Source organism: Peromyscus leucopus, chromosome 15 (genome assembly GCF_004664715.2).
Source record: "Peromyscus leucopus breed LL Stock chromosome 15, UCI_PerLeu_2.1, whole genome shotgun sequence".
In the NCBI taxonomy this organism is placed as follows: domain Eukaryota; kingdom Metazoa; phylum Chordata; class Mammalia; order Rodentia; family Cricetidae; genus Peromyscus; species Peromyscus leucopus.
Genome location: NC_051076.1, coordinates 58132846 through 58156753, shown reverse-complemented (window position 1 = coordinate 58156753; position 23908 = coordinate 58132846). Strand labels below are relative to the sequence as shown.

Sequence of the window (23908 nt, the reverse complement as noted above, 5' to 3'; positions counted from 1 at the left end):
GGAGAACAAATGGAGCCAGCCAGGCTCTGCCAGGGAAGCTAGGATCTGTGGGAGTCACGTGCTCCGGCTGGCTACTTTGCCTACTGGGACAGCGGCCCTTTAAGAGCCAGGTGCGGGTCAAGCACAGAGCACAGTTTCAGTTTTGGCAGCAGTAACCAGTGCCTTGCTGGAAGCTTCTAGAAAGGCAGGGGTCCATACTGGCTGACAGGCTGCGCCCCGAAACTGGATCAACGGGAGAGAAGGAAGTGGCTGAAAGTAAGTGTGCTGCCTGGGATCCTGGGATAGGATGCTCCTTGGGATCTTGGTTCAGATGGCCCTCTGACTCTCACCAAGCTCACAGAGAGGGTGAGGAGGACAGGGCAGGCTGTATGCCTGCACGTCACAAGGGATTTTAGGGGCATATTCCAGTGATACGAAGAACGGCAGACATGTGTATGGGCATGCCTTTTCTGCAAACTATCAGGGGTAAGAAGGAAGTAGTTCTGTTGCCAACATACCCATTACTCTTAGTCCCCAAATTCCCCTGTTCTCCTTCCGTTACTAACTTACACAGCGCCTAATCTTTCTGAGCCTCAGTCTCAATCTTTAAGACGGGAATTTAAAAATAACGGCTATCACTGCTGGTCAAAGTGGGTTCACCTGAGAAAATAAGTGTGAAGTATATGACACTGGTTTGGTGAGTCATAATTTAGTTCAGTTACTCAAGAATTAATTGAGGGGCAGGCAGATAGCTCTGAATTCAGATCATACAATAATGCACACAGTGTCAGCTACCTTTCCGAGGGGGGCACACGCGATTGCTTTTTCTGGGCTTCTGTGAGGCTCCGAAATCATTTCCAATTGCAATCCAGACTTGCCCCCACGTATTCACGCCACTAGAAACAAATATGCATTGTGGTGTCACTCTGCCCTGCTCTAAATGGGCATAACAGTGTCTTTGTGGAGTAATAGACTAAGGATGGTGGGTGGAGGGAGGGGGCAGAGCCACCTTCTAGGCGCAGGCATTAGCCCTATGCCCTGATGCACCCCCTAACATGCACCCATCAGACAACCTCCTCAGCTTTGTCCATCCTGACAATAGTCCTAAGCCAGTACAGAAGGACAGTGACAGTGTAGCTTCATCTTCTGCAACAGCTCCATCTCTACAACTGCCTCTATACTTGGAGCCACCCAGGACAGGCACACGCAATGTGTGTGATAGTTTCTGTTATCACTTTCCCCTGCTGCTAAGAGATTTCTTAATATATAAAGCGGGGTGTGCACCACTTTCGGGGATTTGGGTAGAGGCATCTATCCAGTGACTGAACGTAGGGGCTCGGCTCTGAGCCACATACAGAACTTTCCAGCCATGCTTCTGCCTGTCCTGGATGTGGTGTTGTACATAGCCCAGTGACCTGAACCAGGAGTCAGAAGAACACCAAGCTCTATGACCATTACCTGCTTCTTAGCACACCTCTACATCTGTGGGGTTCATTCACAAAAAGCCCAGTTCCTTCAGCTTCCATTCAGTAAGTCCACTTGCCCTGAGACTTCCTAGATTCATCTCATGTCCCTCCCCAAACACCAAGGAGCTAGGAAGGGTAGACACCACAATCCCATCTTATCACTGAGACAATTAAGACTTCATGAGGTAGCGTGAATAATGTCAAGTCACCCAGCAAGACTGAACAGTGGGCTGGTGCATCCTTTCTGATATGGTTTTAAAGACACTTTGATATCACCTATGAAAACAACCACTTAACTAAAAATATATGTGCAACTGGAACACACCTACAATCTTAGCACTTGTGGGGCTAGCATGGGAAGACGGAGGGATTGTGCGTTGGATGGCAGCTACATAGAGAGACTCTTAAAAATAAATCAATCAATCAACCACAGGTGAGGATTCCTGAATCCGCAATTTTCAAAACTGAAATGCTCTCAACCTAGACATTTCAAGAGCCAACACCACACAAGCAGAAGTTTACACCAGACCTCAGGTAAGGGGTGTCAATCAAAAAACATAGGCACACTAAAAATATATCAAGTTATCTTCAGGATGTGCTTAGACTTGGGTCCTATTTCCAAGACATCTTACCACATATCGGAAATATTCCAAAACTTCAAATGGAGCCCACTTCTGATCCTAACCATTTTTTGATAAGGGACACTCAACCTACGTAATCAGTGCATTGGGACACGATCCACATCCTCCTTTCTCTGACTCTGGGTACAAGGAAGCTTGGGTTCCAGAGTCACTGGCATTGACGCAGCATGGCAGGAGTGACAGAGCTTTGGCATCGATGCACCCAGATTCAGGAAACAAAAGTATCACTCCTCGTCCATGCCCAGTGCTCAATAAATAACAGCTAGTGATTTCAGGAAGAACTTGGCACCACCTCTAGGTCCAAGGGACTCTTCATGAGAATTGCCTTTTCTGTGAAAGGTGGGGAGGGGAGAATAATTTTACTCCCTCTCTAAGGTTGGCCTTCCTGCTCCTTCCTTTTCCTACTGATTCCTCTAACAGCAAGACCCTCTCCAGCACACCAGAGTGACTAAGATCCTATGCTTTTCATAGAATTTATTTTTATTATTTTAGCATGTATGTGGTGTTTGTGTGTATATGGTATACGTGCTTGTGTGGGTGTGAGGCGTGTGTGCGTGCGTGCGTGCGTGCGTGCTTGCGTGCGTGCGTGTGTGTGTGTGTGTGTGTGTGTGTGTGTGTGTACGCACAGCCTATGCCTATGCATATGGAGGTCAGAGAATCTCTGCTGGGTGTGTTTCTCTATCATTTTCACTTGGGCACGTACCCTTGGGCAACTTTCTTACCCATTTGTGCCTTATACCCTGCTTCCTGGGGTAGCTGCACAAATTAAAAAGTTAACATCAGTACAGGTCTTGGAAAGAATTCTGTATGTGTTTCTTCTAACCCAGGTCACAGTGTTTGCCTCTGGGAGTCACAGAGTTCAATCCAAACAGCTCTCTCTGAGTCATCTTGATAGGATGCCCAGCCAACAGCCTTCCAGTCCCCTTTCACGAGAAGACTGCATTGACCTTAGATAGGAGATGTGGATGAGTTAACACCTCCAATCCCATCACTCTGCTAAGGATTTTGTCATTTGATCTGTATAACAACTCTCTACAATGTAGAGTCACCTCCAGTTTACAGATGGGGACCTATAGGCTCAGTTTAAAAATCCACACAGCCCCCAAGTGAGAGAGTGGAAAGCCAAGTGGACAATAAGTGGTTTTGCCATTTAGCCAGATGCATAGCTACCATGAAGATCAGACACCACCCACCCTCCTGCCCTTTAGAGTAATTGTAGCTGCTTTCAGTTGAGGAGCACTCAATGTCATTAAAAATGTGTCCCTATATATTATTCTTCCATCTTTCCCCATGTCCTCCAATCCCAAGGCATTCCCCTTTCAAGTTAGAAGAGTCAGAAACTCCTATACTTATTTTATCAATGAAAGCACTGAGTCAGTATATTTTACCCAAGTGATAGAACGCTCCTTATACCCATGATAGTATGGAGTACAGACTCCCAGGTTCTCTTCCATCCTTGACACCCTTCTTCACATGACAGTTTCCAAGCTCATGCTACCTATCCTGTGCTCAACTCTTGGTCTGTGTAAGCTGAAAGTGATAGTCCCAAATGGACTTAGGCAATGCTTCTTCTGGAGTAGAAGGAACTATTCAGCTCAGGTGAAGGAAGAAATGAAAAGAAAGCCTAGGCAGCCAAGTCATCCTCTCCCTATTATTAACTCCAGAGCATCTTACTCCTTCAAGTTCATACTCCTGGGTCTTCAGAAACTGTCACTTGGCTTCTGGTCTTCTTAACTCACATTCTCTGTCCCCTCTGAAGCCCCTGGAGCTTTGAGAAACTCACCTTACCTTCTCTTGGGAGGTAAAGGTTTTAGGTTGCTTCAGAGATACAAGAATAGATAGCTTCCTAGCCAAGCTAAGACCCAGGCCCAGGTTTCCCTTCCTCAGAAGAGGGATATCAAATGATATCAGATGAACAAAGATTTGTCCTGAAAGCTGAAAAGTTGTCACTTTAACCAACGGGGAACTAAATTAGTTCATAGGGAGACCAACTCAATTCTTCCATGTAGCCCATACTTTTACCCCAACCTACAATCTTGGGGATATAGGTTATAAATATACTGGGAAACTAACAGTAAACTTCAAACAGTGTGGAACATCTTGGCCTCATCAGTGAAAAAAAAAAACGGCACAATCCTAGCTTAAGTGCAGGGATACTATTGAATAATCCACACAGGAAGTTATAGATCACCACACTTTGGCTTTATTAAGCCAGTTAAGAGTATAATGAGTCCTTGAGTAGGCCCTTGCATGGGAAAAGACTCTTGGTACCCAGATAAAGGAGGGTAAGGTTTTTAAAGTCAAAAGGTTGTATACGCATCATACATAGCCTGGTGTTGGCTACCGGTCTTTACAATGTAACCTTTGATCTTGTAAAACATCACACAAGGTCATACTTTCAGAGCAACAATTCTCGACCTGTGGGTCAAGACCCTTGTGGGGGTTGAACGACCCTTTCACAGGGGTCACCTGAGACCATCAGAAAATGCAGATATTTACATTGCGATTCATAACTAGCAAAATTACGGTTTGGCTATAGCAATGAAAACAGTTTGTAGGGTTGGAGGTCATCACGAGGAGCTGTAGTAAAGGGCTGCAGGGTTGGGAAGGCTGAGAACCACTGCTCTAGAGGAACCAAACTGTTTTTGCATATCAGGACCCTTTCTCAGCGTAGATGGCCTGTCCTCTTGGTGCTGTAAAACACTTGGTCAAGAGGAAGGAAAACTATTTATTGAGAGGCAAATGTGGCTCCTAAGTGGGGGAGGTTAGGAGTCAAGGCAAGCTGACCTTTCTTAAGCTGGTCGCGAACATATTTACAACCCCATAGAACTGATCTCTGGGCTCATGCAGGAAGCAGTAATAGATTCATGGTCCCCGGTCCAATTCTGAAATACGTCTTGGGGTCAAGGATCCCTGGTCCTTAGGTCTCCGATCTGCTGCAATAAGGTAATAGCGCATCTATGCCTGGGGTTCCTGCGGCAATGCATTAGATCTTGTAGGAGAGAATCCTAGCAAAGCATCTAGGGTTGGGGTGGGGTAAGTTAGTGCTTCACTCTTTCTTTCCCTTCTTAAATCCATCCTGCCGTTGGGGCTTCCCTGAGCTCTCAGTTGCCTGGGCTTTGGGGAAAGTCTGACTGAGATAAAAATGTCTTAAATACAGGGTCCTTTCAGCTGCTACCGGAGAAACAGCTCCAAATTTTAGCTCTAGGCAAGGAAGAATTCCTGTTTTTGAAAATGTCTCACTGGGGTGGTAGTGGTAGCGGTGGTGGTGGTGGCGGCGGCGGTGGCAGCGGCGGCGCACACTTTTAATCCTAGCACTCGGGAGGCAGAGCCAGGCAGATCTTTGTGAGTTCGCAGCCAGCCTGGTCTACAGATCGAGATCCAGGAAAGGCGCAAAGCTACACAGAGAAACCCTGTCTCGAAAAAACGAAAAAAAAAAAAAAGAAAGAAAGAAAGAAAGAAAGAAAGAAAGAAAGAAAGAAAGAAGAAGAAGAAGAAGGAAAGAAGGAAAAGGAAGAAAGAAGAAGAAGGAAGAAAAGAAGGAAGGAAGAAAGAAAGGAAGAAAGGAAGAAAATGTTTCCTGCCCGTCATCTGCCCTGCGAGTAGACTCTTGACTTCCTTGCAAAGGTGACCCCCTCCCAGGTTTTTCCTTCCAGATATGCATACCTGATTCTCTCACACCTGACTTCGAGCTACACACAAAGTTGAAGATATACACACACATCTCCCCACTTCCCAGCTGACTGACCTAGCCATCTAAAATGTATCATAAAATGATTGGCAGCCTGGGCTAGACGTCAGGTCCCCCACCATGGAAAGCTCCCACCTCAGAAACAAAGGGAAAGTCACCCTCCAGAGAAGGTAGGACCCCAGCCAAGCCTATGAAAAGAAGACCAGGTCCTGCCTCATGACTATTAGAGGCTTGCTGGTCTAGAGTCAAGGACAAGAGTGACAATAAAAGATGGTTGCCACTAGATTGAGTTCTTAAAAGCTGATAATATTTGGCCTTCCCACCTGTGACTGCACCCAGGACCAGCACAGGGGGCAGGTGCTAGGTCCCAAGGGACTTGGCACCACCCATCCCAACTGTTACAGAGAAGATAGGCCTCACAGCTGTTCTTGCCTAGGAGCTTCTTGCCACTCAGGTGACCCATGGGCACCTGATCACGTCCAAACTAGCCTGAGTTTGGCTAAAACTCCACTCCAGGAGTTTATCATTGACTTGGTAAGAAAGCACGGGCCATGAACCCCAGTAAAAAAAAAAAAAAAAAAAAAAAAAGCCTTTAGTAGCCACCTGATGCCCTTGTCTGTCCCCACCCCCTGCCCTCACTCTTCCAAAGAACTAGAGAAACAGAATACCTTTATCTCCACAAGGAAATAAAAGGGTTTGTTGCTGGGAAATTCCCTCCAAGGAAAAGAAATAACCAAGATAAACAAACTTATTGCTTTTGGCTCAGCTAGTGAAGGAAGTCTCTGGGAACCAGGAGTTAGGGACCGGCAGGGAGAAAAGATAATACCCGGGCTGGCTGCCTCCGCTTACAGCTTCCTTATCTTTATGGGGACTCATTAGTGCGGAGGGCCTATTATCATTGTCCTTCTCCTTTAAAAGCTCCATCAAATCCATTCCAAAGTTTAAAGCCAGGCAAAGTCCTCCAGGTCTGTTGGAAGTGGGCACCCCTCTCCTTTCTTCTCTTTTCCTCTAGGCTCTAGAATCTAGGGTATCATTTGGGTCCTTGTGATAGCACAGCCTAGCATGGGCCAGAACCTCAATCCTCTCCAGGTTTGGACTGCGGAGAAGTCCATATGGGTTGCTTGCATTCTCCCTCTTTGCCAGAACTCACCTGCTGTTTTGTCTCCGACCCCAGAATGGAATCACAGGAAACCTTGGGCATAACTCATCATCTCCAGCTCTTAATTTCCTTGTGATTACGTGTCTGCCTATCTGTCTTATTTCAAGGGCGTTTGGAAAACTCAAATGAATAATGCCAGGTCCAAAGGGAACTCCAGTTCCCAAAATGGAAAAGATAGTCCAAATGTCTAGAAATGAGTTCAATCTGGACTATAGGTGGGTTTCTGGTAGTTAAATAAAAGCCAGCATTCCTCAGGAATTTGTGAAGCTGGTTCCCCTCTACCAAAAGGAAGGGACCTCTGGCAGAAGGGACATGTGGCTACTTGTGGTGCCTATTAGCATATCAAAGCACACGCTGGCCTCCAGGCTCTTTCAGTATCACAAGCACCTGTTAGACATTTCAAAGTCCATCCTAGCCCTCCTCATCTCCTTCCCTACCCTACACTCCCTCCAGCTTACAGGCTTCATCCGCCCAGCTACTGTTTCTCCTTATAACCCTGCTATTCTTGCTATATTTTAAATTTTCTATCTTTCTGCAGCTCTCTGCTCCTCCTTTCTCCCTATGTTTTCTCTATTCTCTCCTCTCTCACAGATAGGCCTGACTCTCTCCAGATAGCTGGCCATGTCCAGTCTACTTTTTTCTCTCTCTGCTCTGGACTCTTCCAGATGAATCTATCTGAACCCCACCTCCACCCCTACCCCTTCTCATTCTCATATCTACAATAATAATATATATATATTAAAAAACCCTTCTTCTTAGCCAGGCATTCCTTTAATTACAGCACTCAGAGGCAGAGCAGGCAGATCTCTGTGAGTTTGAGGCCAGCCTGGTCTACAGAGTGAGTTCCAGGGAAACCAGGCTACAAAGAGAAACTGTTTCAAACAAACAAACAAACAAGTAAAAACAAAAATCAAACAAACAAACAAAAAAACCTTCTTCTTAACCAAACCATGCAGCAGTCATGTTAGTTTATACAAATAATATCAAAGACAGTCTTTGACAAACAATAGGCATTCTAGCATCCAGGATAAGCTTACTATCGGAGTCTTGATGCAGCAGAGAGGTTAAGAGCGTAGACAAGGCAGGGTTCAGATTTCCCCCAGTTCACTCTGCCTATCCCACAGTCAACCCTTGTGTGGCATTTGCAAGCCTTTGTATGCCTTTACAAACACCATAATTGCTAAACTACTTCTTCCTGTCAGTTTACCCAACAACCACTGAAAACACGTCAGCCTCCTCCACCTTTAGGGATGTAGGGAGGGTAACTGACACAAAAGGACAGGGCCTTGTTACAGTATACCCAACTGTGTCCTGGATGATGACAAAGAAATGTCACCAACATCACTATCCCAAAGAAACATGAAGCTTAGGTAAGAAGACAAAGGTACTTATAACTATTGACGAGCAATTAAGAACACCTATCACTTGTCAAAGATTGTCTTTGATTTTTTTCATATAAATTGACAACATGGCTGCTCCATGGTATGGTTAAGAGAATGTTTTTATTGTAGGTGTGTGTGTGTGTGTGTGTGTGTGAGAGAGAGAGAGAGAGAGAGAGAGAGAGAGAGAGAGAGAGAGAGAGAACAGATGAGGGATGGGAGGACTGGGAGTTGTTAACAATGAGGAAGCCCCATTCATGCATTCATGCATTCATTCCATTCATTCATTCAACAGGGCTTACAACCATTTCTGCAGAGGAACTTCATCTTGTTTGGTTATTGTCTTTCAGCATCTCACATAAGAAGCCAACCTGAATGGCACAACCCCCTTGGAAGCCACCAGCAATGAGGCTCTTCTTAGTCACCGTCCTCCTGGCTATCTTCTCAGGTGGGTCTGTTGTCCCAACTCCCCAGCTCAAACTCTGTTTCTAGACTCCTTATCTCTAGGATCCCAGCTTCATGGGACACTGATATCAGTCACGCCCAGCTATGTCCCTCACAAGATGTGTATCCCCGTGAGACACAGACACACAGAGGCAATCCAGAAAAGGCATGTCTAAAAGTGGGTTTTGATAGCACTGGAAACCAGAGACAAGAATGAAAACTCCTAATTTGAAGACAAGGAGTCTTACAGAGAATCCTCTCTGGAGACTAAAGAGAAAGAAAAAAAAAATGACCTTGACCTCAAACCCAACATCTTTTCTGAATTGTGCGATTTGGGGGAAATTAACTAAATGAACTAATTTTCCTGGCCCTTAATGTTTTTAGTGAAAAGAAAGAAAGAAAGAAAGAAAGAAAGAAAGAAAGAAAGAAAGAAAGAAAGAAAGAAAGAAAGAGAAAGAAAAGAAAGAAAGAATCTACCAAGGGAAATTATATAGTAAATGCAAACAACGTATCATCCTGAGAGTAGTGTTAAGACACCATTTTTGTCATTCATTGTCCTTAAAAAGATTATTGTTAATGCGATGCTCTTGTGGAATTTGAGACCACAGAGAGAAGACTACAGACTCAATTCAGATCACAATTACCCAAATTTATTATTTCTGCTAGCAGGGTGGCTGTCTCTAAGCCAAATCAGAAATGTGCCGGACTCGAGCAGATGGGGGAACAGTTTTTAAAGGCAAACACCACAATCACTCCACTTCTGTGGAATTTACAACTACATGGAGAATTGCCCCTCTCTCCTAGACCTAAGGAACTGCTTCACTCCCAAACCCACAGCTACATGAGAAATTGCCATTCCCCCTGCCCACAGCGATAAGCATGTTTACAGAAGCCAGAACAAGCTGTTAATCATTTCAAAACAGTTACATAGTTTAGGGGAGGGACAAGGGGTCAAAGCTTTTAGGACTTTAGGTTAGAGGTCAACAGCTACAAAACTGGGTACCTGGTAACAAATGGAATTTTCTTAGCCACAACATTCCCCACTTTAGATTATATGAATCAAATCATTGACTCCTGCTGAATTGATTTTTTAACAAAGTTGATTTTTTTTTTAACGTATGTTATCAAGCAATTTAAAATTTGAAGGCTGATCATAATGCCAAGGAGTAGTAAAAGGATAGGTCCAGCTAAGGCAGTTAAAGAATGGTAAGCCATGGGAAGAGAAAACGGATGGATACCAACTAGAGGCCTCATCACACTCTGCTCTTGCATCTAAATTTTTCTGGACCATGTTTAATGTTTCTCAGATAACTCCCTAGTTGTTGGCATAAAAACAGCATTTTTCACATCCGACAGCACAAATCTCATCCCCGACGGTTTTATAAAAACCATTTCTGCTAGGGAATCAGCTTTTCAAGTTGTCCTATAGAATCACTGAGGTGTTGTATGGCCTGGTCTACTCTATCATTTAGAGTTTGGAAAGTCTGATCTTGGATAATTAAGCTGACGTTCCCAAGGCAGCCAAGACTATGATCCCTGCTGTCACTAAGAGGGGATATAACTACAGCTGAGTTACTATTCTTTTTCTTCTAACTAGGCCTTGGCACTCACAGCACGAGTGTTCTTTATATACAGGCAATTGTTTCTACTCTCCTCTCTAGTATACATATATTCTTGGGGAAGACTATAGGTTAGAATACAGAGATTTCCTTCCCATGTCCTAAATTCTGGTGTTCCACTGTTACATATCCAGCGAGACCAAATGTGCAGGCCCACTGTGTCCCTAAAGGAGCTGGAAAGTACATTCTAATATATTCAGACCTATTGGTGTACATGTGAGTACTACAGGATCGGCCATAAGGGCAATCTGAGTAATTATTAGTTGAAGAGATTAAACAAGTACCTGTTCCTTGGAGATCTTCTATGGTGAGCTTACTTTTCTCTGGTTCACAATTAAAATTCTCAGATGGGGTAGTAGTTGGGGTAATAGAGAGATTGACCCCTAAGCCCACATAAAAAGGAAGCCTAGAGCCGAGACAAAGCCAACATTAATTTCCCAGGTTAGAGAGGGTATGATTTAATCAAGTTGTGTAGTAACCTTAAGCTCTCATGCTCAGGGACATCATCAGGAAGATGTTATTTCATGTCTTTTTGTATTAGGGCGTAGGTTGAGTCTATTATCATATACCCGTTGGTTGAGATTGAAGGCTGATTTATTATTATGGGTAGAGTGCTCGGAGGAGGGAGGACAGGAAGGGAACTTACCCTAGTCTTTGGTTAAGGCATCCAGCTTTTACCTGGGCCTGTAGGGCTAATTTGGGATTGGGATTAACCCTAACCCTTTCTTGCATAGAGAACTCCACAGCACATTTAAAACTGAAACTCTTGATATCAAGCCAGAAACCCCAGGACCAGCTTTTAAGCCAAGGCTGTGTGCTCATTCATTCCAGGTCATGACAGAGTGGAAGTGTTCTATTTCCCATAGGTGCACCCTCGGGAAGAGATTTCTCACTCAAAAAGGATGTATGGATCTAGGTCCCCAATATCCCTTTCTCAGACAAACTCAGTCTCACAGTTTGGATCAGAACAATGATAATCTCGTTTTTTGCTGATGGCAATTTGTTGGCCCATCAGCTGGACATATATGGAAAAGAGTTTCATTTAGTATATTCTTATCACATCCTGGGAATGGCCATGGCATTGCCTCCAATATACTGTATCTTAGAAGTCAGCGATCCCCATCTTTTTTGTCAGCCTGGACTAGAGAATCCTTGAAGAGGTCACTTAGATCAAATCTAAACACAGGCTGGGAGGCATCATTTTGTAGAACACATTATTTTTCTGCTATCTGACCATGACTGTAAGATGTGTGGTTCCCATGGCAACTCCCAGTCCCAAACCTTAACATTTTCAGTGAGTTAAGCCTAAAAGGTACCTGACAAGATTCCCAACATTAGTGTGTCTGAGTCCGAGGTGCTGATGAACCACACCTTTAGGGGGAGCTGGTGATCTCTCAGTACTCTCCATTTCTCACCTTTGTTTTGGCTAATCATGTCCTCCTTAAAATGGAAGTGGTGGATCCAAACCTCAGTCACTGCTACCTTGATGACCATGGGTGTTTTCAGGATCACTGGGTACATCTCCTTCCAGGAAAGTTCCAGGGTTTTGCTGGGCAGGCGACGGACCTACATCAAGTCACTAGGTTGGAACCTGTGCTTCTGTTCAGTCAAAAGCAGCGTGGGTGGGCAGGGTGATAGACAACTCTGGATGTCTCAGATGGTCTGCTGCAATGCGCCTAGGACTTGAGGAAGGAATCATTAGATATTTCAATGGCCCGTGGCCTTCCCATTGCAGAAATAAGTGGGGCTACTGCAAAACATTATTTCAAATGGTGTAGCTTGTCCTGGTAGGGGGCGCACCTGATCCGAAAAAGAATGATGGGCAGCTCTATACACTCCTTGCCAGTTTCTGCCCAGAATTTAGTTAGTATCTCTTTAATAGTCCCATTAGCTCTTTCTACCTGTCCTGAGCTCTGGGACCTATAGGCACAACATAATTTCCAATGTATCCCTAGCATTTTAGCTGCTTGCTGAGAGACTTTGTCCATGAAGGCCAGCCCATTGTCAGACCCCAAAGAGGAGAGGAGGTCAAATCTGGGAAGAATCTCCATCAGCAACTTTTTAGTAACTACGTTTGCTCTTTCTGACCTTGTGGGAAAGGCTTCTATCCTGAAAAGGCATCGATAAAAGCTAGCAAATACAGGTAACCAAACGTTGTCAGAGTAACTTCAGTACAATTCCCAGTGTTCTCTGGGACCAAGCCCCTTCCTCGAACACCCACAGGTGCGGGTTTTCCTCCTCTGGGGTTCACCTGGGGGCGGATGGCATAGCGGCAGGTAACTTGCTCAACTCTTTCATCTAGGTGGCCTAGAAAGCACCTGTCCCTGATCAATTCTTTTAATTTGGTCGATCTCAGGTCCCTCTGATGGATTTGTGAGAGAGGGGTCGACCCCAAGGCTTCCGGTAGGATGGAGCATCAGTCTGGAAGCATCCATCAGTCCTCTGTCCCGGTGGGCCCCCACTGTACAGGCCAATTTTCTTCCTCGCAGGTGTATGTATGTGGCGGGCCAAACGCTTGCACTGGCTCCGTGGCTGTTCTTCTCGCTGTGCCATCAGCAAATCTGTTGCCTTAGGGTTCTGCCAAATCCCTTTTTTGGTGTCCCACACAATGGGCAATAGCAAGCTTCTCTAGCAACCTGAAAGCTGTTCGGAGAGGAGAGACCTCCTCTTTTTTTGATCGTCTTTTCGGTAGAGGTCAGCAGGCTCTGTTCCGGGTACAAGGCCCCGTGGACATGTGCATTGGCAAAGGCATGTTGGCTGTTGGCACAGATGTTGATGGCTCAGCTATTTCCCCATCTTAGTGCCTGAGTCAAGGCTATGGGTTCTGCCTTGGGGTTGATGTCCTTTGAGGCAGAGATTGTACCAGATGACCTCTGTGAGTGGCACTACAGCCTGTCCCGCATACCTGAAACTGTCTTGTACATAACTGCCTCCTTAGGTGAATAAGGTCGCATCTGCCTTCCCAAGGGGCTGGTCCCAGAGGTCCAGTTGTCCATATTGCAGGTGGTCAATGACCTGGGCACAGGCATGGACCGGCTGTTCTTCAGGGTCAGGCAAGAGGGATTCTGAGTTTAACACAACAGATGGCGAGGATTTGATCCTGGGTACGTCTAAAAGGAGAACCTGATAACGGGTGAGGTGTGTGGTGGTTGCCGTCCCGTGCTCAGAGGCTCCTCGGAGGACCACCTCGATGGAATGGGGATTGGTGACAACCAGCTCCTTCCTGTCCCACGGTTGATTGATCAATTTCCTTCGTCAATAGTGCTGGGGCAGCAGTGGCCCAGATGCAAGTTGTCCACCCTGAGGCGACAGGGTCTAGGCATTCAGACAAACAGGCCACAGGCCGTTTCTAGGGTCCCAGAGGTTGAGTCGGTACCCCTTTCACCACCCCATGTTGTCATCCACAACAAGTGGAAGTTCCCATCAGGGTCTGGTCGCCGAGCGCCGGGACTGACACCAAGTCTTCCTTGAGCTTTGGGAATGCCTCCTTTTTTCTTTGCCCTCCCAGCTCACGGGGCCATTTCCTCCTAGGCACTGATATGAACAGTTTTGCTATTTCTGCAGAGTTGGATATCCACAGTCTGCAGTAGCCAACTGTACCCAGGAATTCTCTCACCTGCCTTTTATCTCGCGGCTCAGGGATATTCAGAAGAGATTGGATCCTGCTTACGGACAGGGTTCTCCTATTGCCGCCCCGAAAGCAAGTTACCCAAATTAAGTCATCTTATAGGAGCACAATTGGGCCTTTTTAGCAGACACACAGCAGCTCGGTGGCTGAGGAGTTTCGAGAAGTTCCTCTGCAGCTTTTTGGCCCTCCTCCAGGGCTCGTCCATCAATGAGATAATCCACATACTGCAAGAGGGTGACATTCAGGTGTCCTTGGAGGTACTCAAACAGGTCCACACTAAGAGCTTCTCTAAAGAGTAGGGGAGTTCTTAAACCCCTGTGGGTAATCTGGTCCAGATCAATTGGCCACTGAACCCTGACTCGGGGTCTGTCCAAAGGCAAATATAGTTTGTCTCACAGGTGCCAGAGACAGAGAGAAAAAGGCATCCTTCAGGTCTAAGACAGTGTGTAGAGTTTATCCTTGAGCCAATAGGCTGAGCAAAGTATAAGGATTTGGTATTGTCTGGGGGGGGGGGGAGGTTTCTACTCTCTTATTTACTCCCCTTAAGATTAAACAGGATGACACAGGAATCTCCTGCTGGATTCCTGGAGCACCTCTGGGAGGCTTCCTGGGAATTTACCTCCATAGGTCTAGATGCCCCAGAAAACCAGCAGGTTAATAATACCGCTTTTGTCATGAGCCATCCCCAAATATTCACAGGAAGTTATAGACATTAGAAGGTTTTGAGGGCATGAATAGTTCCTGATTTTCCTGCATTACTCAGATACCTTTGAGAGATTAGTTGGGGTCGCTGCTCTCATTCCGGTCACCACGGCCTGGCAATAGGTGTCTAGTGCTGCCTTAAACCTTGGTCAGTGTTGAGATCCCAGTTTGGTAAAGCTGAGGGTAATATTCGCTCAGCTCTTTCTTCCGCATTTGCTGTGGTTACCACAGAACCCATCACCGCCTTCCTGTCATAACTATATCCCTCTTCTCAGCAGTAAACAGGGTACCTAGAAGCTGCTTACAATCATCCCAAATGGGTTGGTGGGTAAAGAAAGTAGTTTCCAACAGGCTGGTGAGGGCCTGGGGCATCCCAGAGAAAGGAAGATTCTAAGTCTTGCTGTTATACAGGGTCAAGAAAAGAACAAAAACTAGAGAGGCTCTGGGCCTCTCCTCCTCCTAAGCCTTTTGTGCTGGTGGGAGTGGGAGCCCCCTGAGGGTTGCCTCTCTAAGAGGGAGAACAGCTGGAGCCTTGCTTAGCTGGCGTGGAACATGAACCAGGCAACCCCAAGTGTGTGAAAGTGAGGGCTGGTCAGGATAGATTATCGGGAGAGCCAGTGCACAGCCCCCACTCAGATACAGTCGGATCCTGGACTGGCTGGATGCAGTTGTAAAGTGGAGAAGAACCCCCTCCTTCACAGGGGCCAATACAGAGAGTCCAGGCATTTTACTTAGGTTTCTACTGAGCCTTTGATTTTATTGACTTGGTAACTAAAACCATGGAACCTTGTTTGAGGGTACAACATTCCAGCCATGGGGGGACTCAAAGAGGAGGGAGAACCAGCAGTCAATATGAGGAACCTGGTCTGGCTGGCTAGGGTTCCCTGGGACCACTTGACAGACTCTCTTGGAAATTTGGGCGTTGAAGGACCCTGCATCTGGCCATCCCACATGAAAAGAGGGACATACTAGTTCACAGAGAGTGCAGAGCTTTCTAGATGACATCTTAACTCCATACTCGGCCTTATGGAACTTCTAGAAGTATTGCAGCATGCAGCTCAAGGGAGACTTGGCTATGTTCTGTCAGTTTCTCCTTTCTGCAACAAAACTTATTAAGCAGCACAGCAGAAAACACAAATCCACCAAATGCAAACAATGTAAAAAGACAAAACATTCACATAGTCAGAGGAGTCAGACACAGACATACATTGGCCACCTTCACTTACATGCCCAAACCCCCAGGGGTACAGGAGGACAACGCTTCTATCCCTGGAGACTGAGTCTACAATCACATTAAATCTCCTCTGTGGGAGCCCGTTCTCGGGTTCCTCGTGGCTTTACCCAGCAGGTCCGCATAGAGGATGATTAGGACCACGGGCCTGAGTGCAGGTGTCTGAGATGGTCTGCACTTGGCTGTGCTGGGGGAGGAGGTCTTTTGCTCCACCCCTTGGCGTCTCTATAAAAACCCTGGGGCAGAGACAGTCAGGGCCCGTTGGAATAGGTTCCAGGCCCTCTCAAGACTATCCCTTATTTTCTATCTGTTTATCTCCGCGATATTCTCCACAATAAATCCTTCTATCTAATATTTCCTTCTGCTCACACTCAAGAAAACTCTGGGGAGCTGTGGGGTTGGTGGGTAAACGCCCCGCACTCCTCCTCCTCCTCCTCCTTCTCCTCCTCCTCCATGTGTCTCCAGAGATCAGGACTCCTCAGAACAGCTCACTGATCGGTATTGTCTTAAGTACACATCAGCCAGCAATTCTTACTTCCATTTTGTTTCAGTTTGCAAATTTGCAGTGGTCACAGTCTGGACATCCCTGGGCCTCCAAGTCCACAAAAGTACTTGCCCCCATCTGGAGCTGTTTACCACTGGAGCTCCCAGTTTGGGCACTTGTCCTCAACTGGGGCCTGACTCTGACTAGTGACTCTAATTTTCAGCAGTCATGGTGTCCGATGCCCCTGAGTTTCCAAGTCTGCCTTAGACTTGCCCTCACTTGGGGCTTATCTTGGATCCCTGGCCTTGGGTCTGAGGTCCCCCCAGGATCTCGCTGGGGCCTCCAAGAATCTTGTGGAGTTTGAGACTGCTGGGAAAAGACTACAAACTCAATTACAGATATAATTTGCCAAAATTCTTATTTGTGCTAGCTGGGCAGGTAACTCTAAGAGAGATCAGAAATGTGCCACACCTGAACAGATGGGGGAAAGGATTTGAAAGGTGAGCACCACAATTACTCCACTTCTGTAGAATTTATAGCTACAGGAGAAACTGCCATTCCCCATGGCACAGCGATAAGCGTGTTTACAGAAGCCAGAACAAGCTGTTAATCATTTCACAACAGTTATACAATTTAGGGGAGGAGACAAGGGGTCAGAGCTTTTAGGAATTGAGGTCAGAGGCCAACAGCTAATAAAGTGGATGCCTGGTACAAAATAGGAATTTACTTACCTATTACATTACAATTAAAATGGAACCAAATTATTATTAAGTAACCATTTTGTTTTATACCGTGCTGTATGGCTGTCGTGTCATGTAAATAACTAGGGAATACACATTAATTAGAAAATGGCATTCCTCCAGATGAGCTCTGTGGATCGCTTCGGCCCACTTGACTTCTCTCCGTTCTTAAAACTCTCTTGTCTTCTGTTCCCACAGCGGCCTCCACAAAAAGCCCCATATTTGGTCCCCAGGAGGTGAGCAGTGTGGTAGGTAACTCAGTGTCCATCATGTGCTACTACCCAGCCACCTCCGTCAACCGACACTCCCGGAAGTACTGGTGCCGGAAGGGAGCCAACAGCCTGTGCACAACCCTCATCTCTTCAAACGGCTACGTCTCCAAGGAGTATGCAGGCAGAGCCAACATCATCAACTTCCCAGAGAATAACACGTTTGTGGTTAACATTGCAAACCTCTCCCAGGATGACTCTGGGAGCTACAAGTGTGGTCTGGGCACCAGTAACCGACCTCTGTTCTTTGACGTCAGCCTGGAGGTCAGCCAGGGTAAGAATCCAGCTCCCTGGGCTCCTGGGGAAAATAGTTTCAATCAATTCAGGGGCAATGACAGCGTTTGCCCCAGGAAGATACCTCCTGCAGAAGGGTATCCTGACATGAGTCTCCTCCCTCCTGAGGCAAAGCCTTTTTTTTTTTTCATAATAGAATATCAAGACAGATGAGATATCTGGGGGAAATGGGGGAAACTTTCTATGTCTTCTGGATCTCTAACAAGCATCTTAAGTGGCTTGAATGGGTGCCAGGAGGACAGCTTTTGTTGATTTGATAGAGTTGAGACATGATGTCTGTCAGGTCCAAAGGAAACTCCTTTCCCCCAAATTCTGGAGGATAGATGAAAGCCATCATTCCTTGGGAACTTGTGAAGCCAGTGCCCTTCTACTAAAGGAGCCATTTCCCTTAGAACTGACAGAAAGGACAAATGACTATCTGTGGTGCCTGTTAGCATACCAAAGCCCATGTTGGCATCCAGGCTCCCTCAGGATCACAAGTACCTGTTATATATTCAAAGCCCATGCTGGCATCCTGGCCCTCCCCTATCCTAAACTTCTACAGCTGGTGGGCTTCCTTCCCCCGCCCCTCCCCCAGCTCCTCATTTCTCCTTCTACCCTGCTATTTGGACTCCGCACCTTCCTTTTGGCCCACACTTCCTTTGCTCCCCCCAACCCTTACCATGCTCCTGCTTCTCTCTTGTGTCTGCTGGTCATGTGCAGTCTACCACGTTCTCTCCATGCTCTGGACTCTTCCAGATGCCTCTGGCTATACTCTCCCTCATATCTACAATTCAACCTTCCGCTTAACCATAGATAGTTCCATTAGAACTATCAACATGAATTAGCTTTTTTTTTTTTAAGATTTATTTTATTTATTATGTATACAGAAGAGGGCACGAGATCTCATTACAGATGGTTGTGAGCCACCATGTGGTTGCTGGGAATTGAACTCAGGACCTCTGGAAGAGCTTTCAGTGCTCTTAACCTCTGAGCCATCTCTCCAGCCCTAGCTTCTTCTTCTTTTTTTTTTTTTAACTGAAGTCTAGGCCCCTGCAGAGGTTGGCCACTAAACAAACCCACTATAACTGAAAGATCAGAAGGAGAAAAAAAAAAGAGGTTTTCTGATCATCCAAGGGGGGTTAAAAGAGAAAACTCAAGGGAGGAAATTCACAGGGGCTCTGAGGATATGCATTGCTCTTTGGGATGTGCCTGCCATTAACTTCATCCTAAATAAGAAGGTTGTTCCTATGCTCATGGAGAGTCATAACACCACAGATCCCTAAGAGATGAGGCTTTTTCACAGTTGACCCCATCTAGATATCTAGAAGGGTACTGCAGATGCTGGGAATTAAACACTTTTAATACCAGATTCTGCTGCTTAAGGCCACCCAGAAGATTTGGGATATTATTTTTAGACAATTCATGTTCAATTCTGTTTATTTCTGCACATGTTAATTTAGCACCTGCCAAAAATAGATGTTGTGCCAGTCACAGCAGAGGGAAAATGTGCAGGAAATGTCTCCCCAGTCTGTAGAGGTAGAGCCTAGACTGGATGTGATGACTGACGAAGATGTTCAGGAGGACACAGAGAAGGGAGAAATTAGTGCAAGCTTAGGGAAACCCTTCCTGGGGAGATGAAAGTCAGGCTGGGTCCTGGAAGAGGGAGGAGATGATGGGTGACTGCTGACTTCACTCTTAAAAGTCATAGCCAACACCTCCACAACAAAAGGCAGGGTAACCAGAGAACACTTCATTTAACCAAGTTGGCTTTCAAATTTTAGTTATTTATTTTATGTGTGGGAGCATTTTGTCTGTATATATTTCTGTGCACCATGTGCGTTCCTGGTGCCCTCAGAGGCCAGAAGAGGTGTCAGATCCCGTGGGTGGGACTGGAGTTCCAGACACTTGTGAGCCACTATGTGGGTGCTGGGAATCGAACCCTGGTCCTCTGGAAGAGCAGCCAGTGTTCTTAACTGCCGATCCATCTCTCCAGCCCCCATTTATTGAAGTTTTGCAATCATAGGAACCTTCACAATGACCATGCAAAGATCTGGTTCCTATGGAACCTTTATATGGAGTTCCATGAAGCACGGGTGGCCATACAGAGATGAGACAGGACAAAACAAGTGTGAACCCATGCTAGTAGACTGAGTGGAAAACCCAGCAAGGCTCATCTGTTCAAATTCTTCCGGGTACTCCAGCTGTAGTTCTTCTTTTGAGGTGTGAGGCAGACTCGGCAGTGAAGATCTTGATAGACAGAATGGTAGGTCAGGAGCTTCTTTGTACCTCATTGTCACAAAGAAAAATGAGAAGGTCAAAGTAATGTTTTTAGGGTTTATGGGTAGCATTAGGATAAAGGGGTTATGGTTTCTATGGTCTGTCTTAGAGAAAAGGAATTCTGGTTTCCATGGCTTGCCCTTGGGAATAATGGCGTGAAAAATAAAAGGGCAGGAGAAAGCAAAAATAAAACCTTGCTTTGGCGGCCTTTGTCCTGGTGTGTCATTGTATAAGTTCCAACAGAAAAATTCTGATAGTGTTCCTCTAGAGAGGAGGGCATTCTAAGTCATTGGCCCACCCAGAGCCCTCACTAGGAGCAGCAAATGGCCCTAGGTTATGAAACAAAGATTATAATTTACCCCTGTTCTTCATTTCTCAGCTCCTGAGTTCCCAGAGGACACTCATGTCTACACTGAGGACATGGGCAGAAGTGTGACCTTCGACTGCCCTTTCCAAAAGGAGAACTCTCATAGCAAGAAATCCTTGTGTAAGAAGATAGGTCAGACCTGCGAACTTGTCATTGACTCTACTGGAAAAGTGGACCCCAACTATGAGGGCAGAGTAGAACTTTCCATGAAAGGGACCAGCGGAGTACTATTCGGTGTCAGCATTGATCACCTAAGACTCAGTGATGCTGGGCTGTATGTTTGCCAGGCTGGGGAAGGGTCTAGTGCCAATAAAAAGAATGTTCACCTCCAGGTGCTAGAGCCTGAGCCAGAGCTGGTTTATGCAGATCTGAGATCCTCAGTGACTCTTGACTGCACTTTGGGTCGTGAGGTAGCAAATGAAGCCAAATATCTGTGCCGGATGAACAAGGAAACTTGTGATGTGGTCATCAACACCCTGGGGAAGAGGGATCCAGCCTTTGACGGCAGGATCCTGCTAACCCAAAAGGACAATAATGGCCATTTCAGTGTGTTGATCACAGGCGTGAGGAAGGAAGACGCAGGGCACTACCTGTGTGGAGCCCACAGTTCTGGTCTGCCTCAAGAAGGCTGGCCCATTCAGGCGTGGCAACTCTTTGTCAATGAAGGTGAGACCCTCCAAAAGACAAGCAAGATGGGGTGGCATGGGATGGCAGATGAGACTTATATATCAGGGAGCTTAACTCCCTGATATATTCATTGATGTTCACGTTAGTCATCAGTATCTACTCACTGGTAAGTCTTGAACTAAGTGGGAGACAGTTCAGGAGAGCTAGAAAATGCAACCTCTGCCTTATGCTAGTTCCCAATTACTCTTCTGCATTATCAAGGGGCTGTTGGTGGTTATCCCTGGGTAACAAGAACAAGGAAAGTAGAGCCCCTGCTGGAGACATGACTAGTAGATGGCATTCAGTACCATGGTAGGAACCATGTCCCTTTCTCAACCCATTCAACTCAGGAGCAAGTTGTACACCACAACCCTGACACTCAGATGGGAGAACATTGGCATACCATGACCTTAAAGCTTCTAGGAAAGGCAATGCCCCAGCATCTGAATGTTCCACTCCCACAGCTCTAAGGGTTATTTGTTATTTGGCACAATCTGCCTCAACAGCTACACCTCCATGTGCTATCAGCAAGGCAGAATGATTCAGCCCATGCTCCTTCTCACCCTCACACAAGGAATCGCCCTCATGAGAAGCAGCAAGCCAGTAGTTGAAGTTCAAAGTACCCGTCCTAATGGTTTTTATTTAAGGGGACTATGTTCCTGACACTGTTTTCCTATTCCCAACTCTGGGTCTTCATTAACATCCCTGACATCTTCAGTCATCATGGGTTCCCTCTGGACTGATGCATTAGCTTCTGTGTTCTTGAAGATGACTCTTAGGGACTTTCCTAAAATCATACCACATTGTTTTAGTTTCTATTTTAAAGTATAGCTATTCCAAATACATTTTTGTAATTTAGGTACAATACATCAAGCCATTTTTTTCCAGATATACTAAGAAACAGATTAGAAGCTTATCTAGAGGGAGATTTCATAAGAAGCCAAAGGAAAGGGGCCAATGTTCTCTCTTAAATGCCATTCATTCGCTGCTGAGAATGAGATGGAGAGAGAGGGACGAGATACCCACACCAGAGTCACCGGTGTCTGGCCCCCAGACTCTGGCTATAGACTCAGACATAAATAAAATGTTTTTCATTTTCTGAGGAGTGGAAGGTGATTCGTCTCAACTTTCCTCTCTCCGTGGTGATGTCATGGGAAGAAAAGTTGCCATTTGAGTATTTCCTGTTCTTTCACACTACCCCATCTGTACTTCCAGAGTCTACAATTCCCCCTAGTCGCTCTGTGGTGAAGGGTGTCACAGGAGGCTCTGTGGCCATGGTCTGTCCCTACAACCCCAAGGAAAGCAACAGCCTCAAGTACTGGTGTCGCTGGGAAGGGGATGGAAATGGCCACTGCCCGATTCTTGTGGAGAGCCAGGGGGTGGTGCAAGAAGACTATGAGGGCCGACTGGCCCTGTATGACCAGCCAGGCAATGGCTCCTACACTGTCATCCTCAACCAGCTCACCACCCGGGATGCCGGCTCCTACTGGTGTCTCACCAATGGCGACTCTCGCTGGAGAACCACCATAGAACTCCAGGTTGCTGAAGGTGAGAGCTGACCTGGAGAAGGTGGAGGCAGGAGGCTGAGGACTATTCCAACAGCAGCAGTTTCATCCGCCCCCTAGACATCTTCCCTGCTGTGCCATCTCCATGTTGGTGCAGGAAGGACCTACTTGTCCCAGAGGTCACATTTCCAGACCCATGACCAGCACCACATGTTCCTTCAATCATCACTTGCAACACTTCCTGATATCAAATATTGGCCTCCTTTGCTGTAGACAGATGTCCCCTGAAGTAGAATATTGAACATGCTCTTTGTACTAAGCCTAGAAAAAACTAAGTAAGTAAAGGCAAGTAAAAGAAGCGAAGAGAAGCCAGCGAGCAAGGCTTGTATGTTCTGTACTAAAGTCTGGGCTGATCTGGTGGTCATCAATAGTCACCGTATTAGCATGCCTTCTGCTTCTTCTTATATGCAGACTAACGTATCCCAATGATATCTTCAGGGGAAATGCACACGGCATGCCAAAGCCACCACTTTCCTTCCCTGGTCGCATCTCCAAGTCTCAGTTTCTGTGTCTGTTTGCCAGCTCCAGGGAAGCCCAACCTCGAGGTGACACCCCAGAACGCGACGGCTGTGCTGGGAGAGACCTTCACGCTCTCCTGCCACTACCCCTGCAAGCTCTACTCCCATGAGAAATACTGGTGCAAGTGGAGCAACAAGGGTTGCCACGTCCTGCCTAGCCGTGACGAAGGGGCCCGCCAGCCCTCTGTGAGCTGTGACCCCAGCAACCAGCTCATCTCCATGACCCTGAACCCCGTCAAGAAGGAAGACGAAGGCTGGTACTGGTGTGGGGTGGGGTGGTGAGCTGGAATGACTCCAGAACATTTATGTCTATAAACTCACAGCCATCTATGTAGCTGGTTGAGAGAGGATCATGATATATTAAGTGTAACTTTCTGTGATGTTGTGGAGTCTCCCAATAAGTGGCAGCCAGTGACCTGAACTCTCCCACGGTGCACCCCGTCAATTGTGCTGGAGACTATCAAATTTCATAAGGCCCTTTTACTTGTTATTATGGGAAGCTCTTTCCTCTCTCCATTGTCAGGCTTAATTTTTATTTGACGTAACCCCGCATTTGTCTTTCATAGGAGAGTATCAGGATGCACAAAGTAGTAGTGGACTTTTCATGCATTAATAAGTCTACATAATTTACCGCATTTCCACAAGAAACAGATACTACTAATCAAAGGTGGGCTCTCACAACCAGGGTGGAGACAGTGTCCACGGCCTTCTCCGTCCAAGTAAAGGCCTTATACATGCAAAATTATACAGAAAAAGTCAGACATTAGTTAGGCACGTCCATCTGCCTACTCTACTAGCTCTCTCCTC

General features: G+C 46.3%; 1 protein-coding gene across 1 annotated transcript; it reads left to right on the top strand.

The window, feature by feature from the left end:
- Positions 1–110: 110 nt before the first annotated feature.
- On the top strand, positions 111–23383 carry Pigr (polymeric immunoglobulin receptor). The gene is made up of 7 exons (XM_037211046.1): positions 111–255; positions 1879–1979; positions 8666–8763; positions 17362–17706; positions 20365–21018; positions 22234–22566; positions 23106–23383. Exons 3-7 carry the CDS (start codon positions 8691–8693, stop codon positions 23381–23383), a joined length of 1683 nt encoding a protein of 560 aa, XP_037066941.1. The 5' UTR covers positions 111–255; positions 1879–1979; positions 8666–8690.
- Positions 23384–23908: the final 525 nt, after the last annotated feature.

What these genes read in the sequence shown, in the direction of transcription:
- Pigr (XM_037211046.1), top strand. Translation starts at nt 8,691, where the DNA reads ATGGCACAACCCCCTTGGAAGCCACCAGCAATGAGGCTCTTCTTAGTC. An exon ending in CAGCCTGGAGGTCAGCCAGG is followed by an intron (nt 17,707 to 20,364) that starts GTAAGAATCCAG and finishes TTCATTTCTCAG; the next exon opens with CTCCTGAGTTCCCAGAGGAC. An exon ending in AGAACTCCAGGTTGCTGAAG is followed by an intron (nt 22,567 to 23,105) that starts GTGAGAGCTGAC and finishes TCTGTTTGCCAG; the next exon opens with CTCCAGGGAAGCCCAACCTC.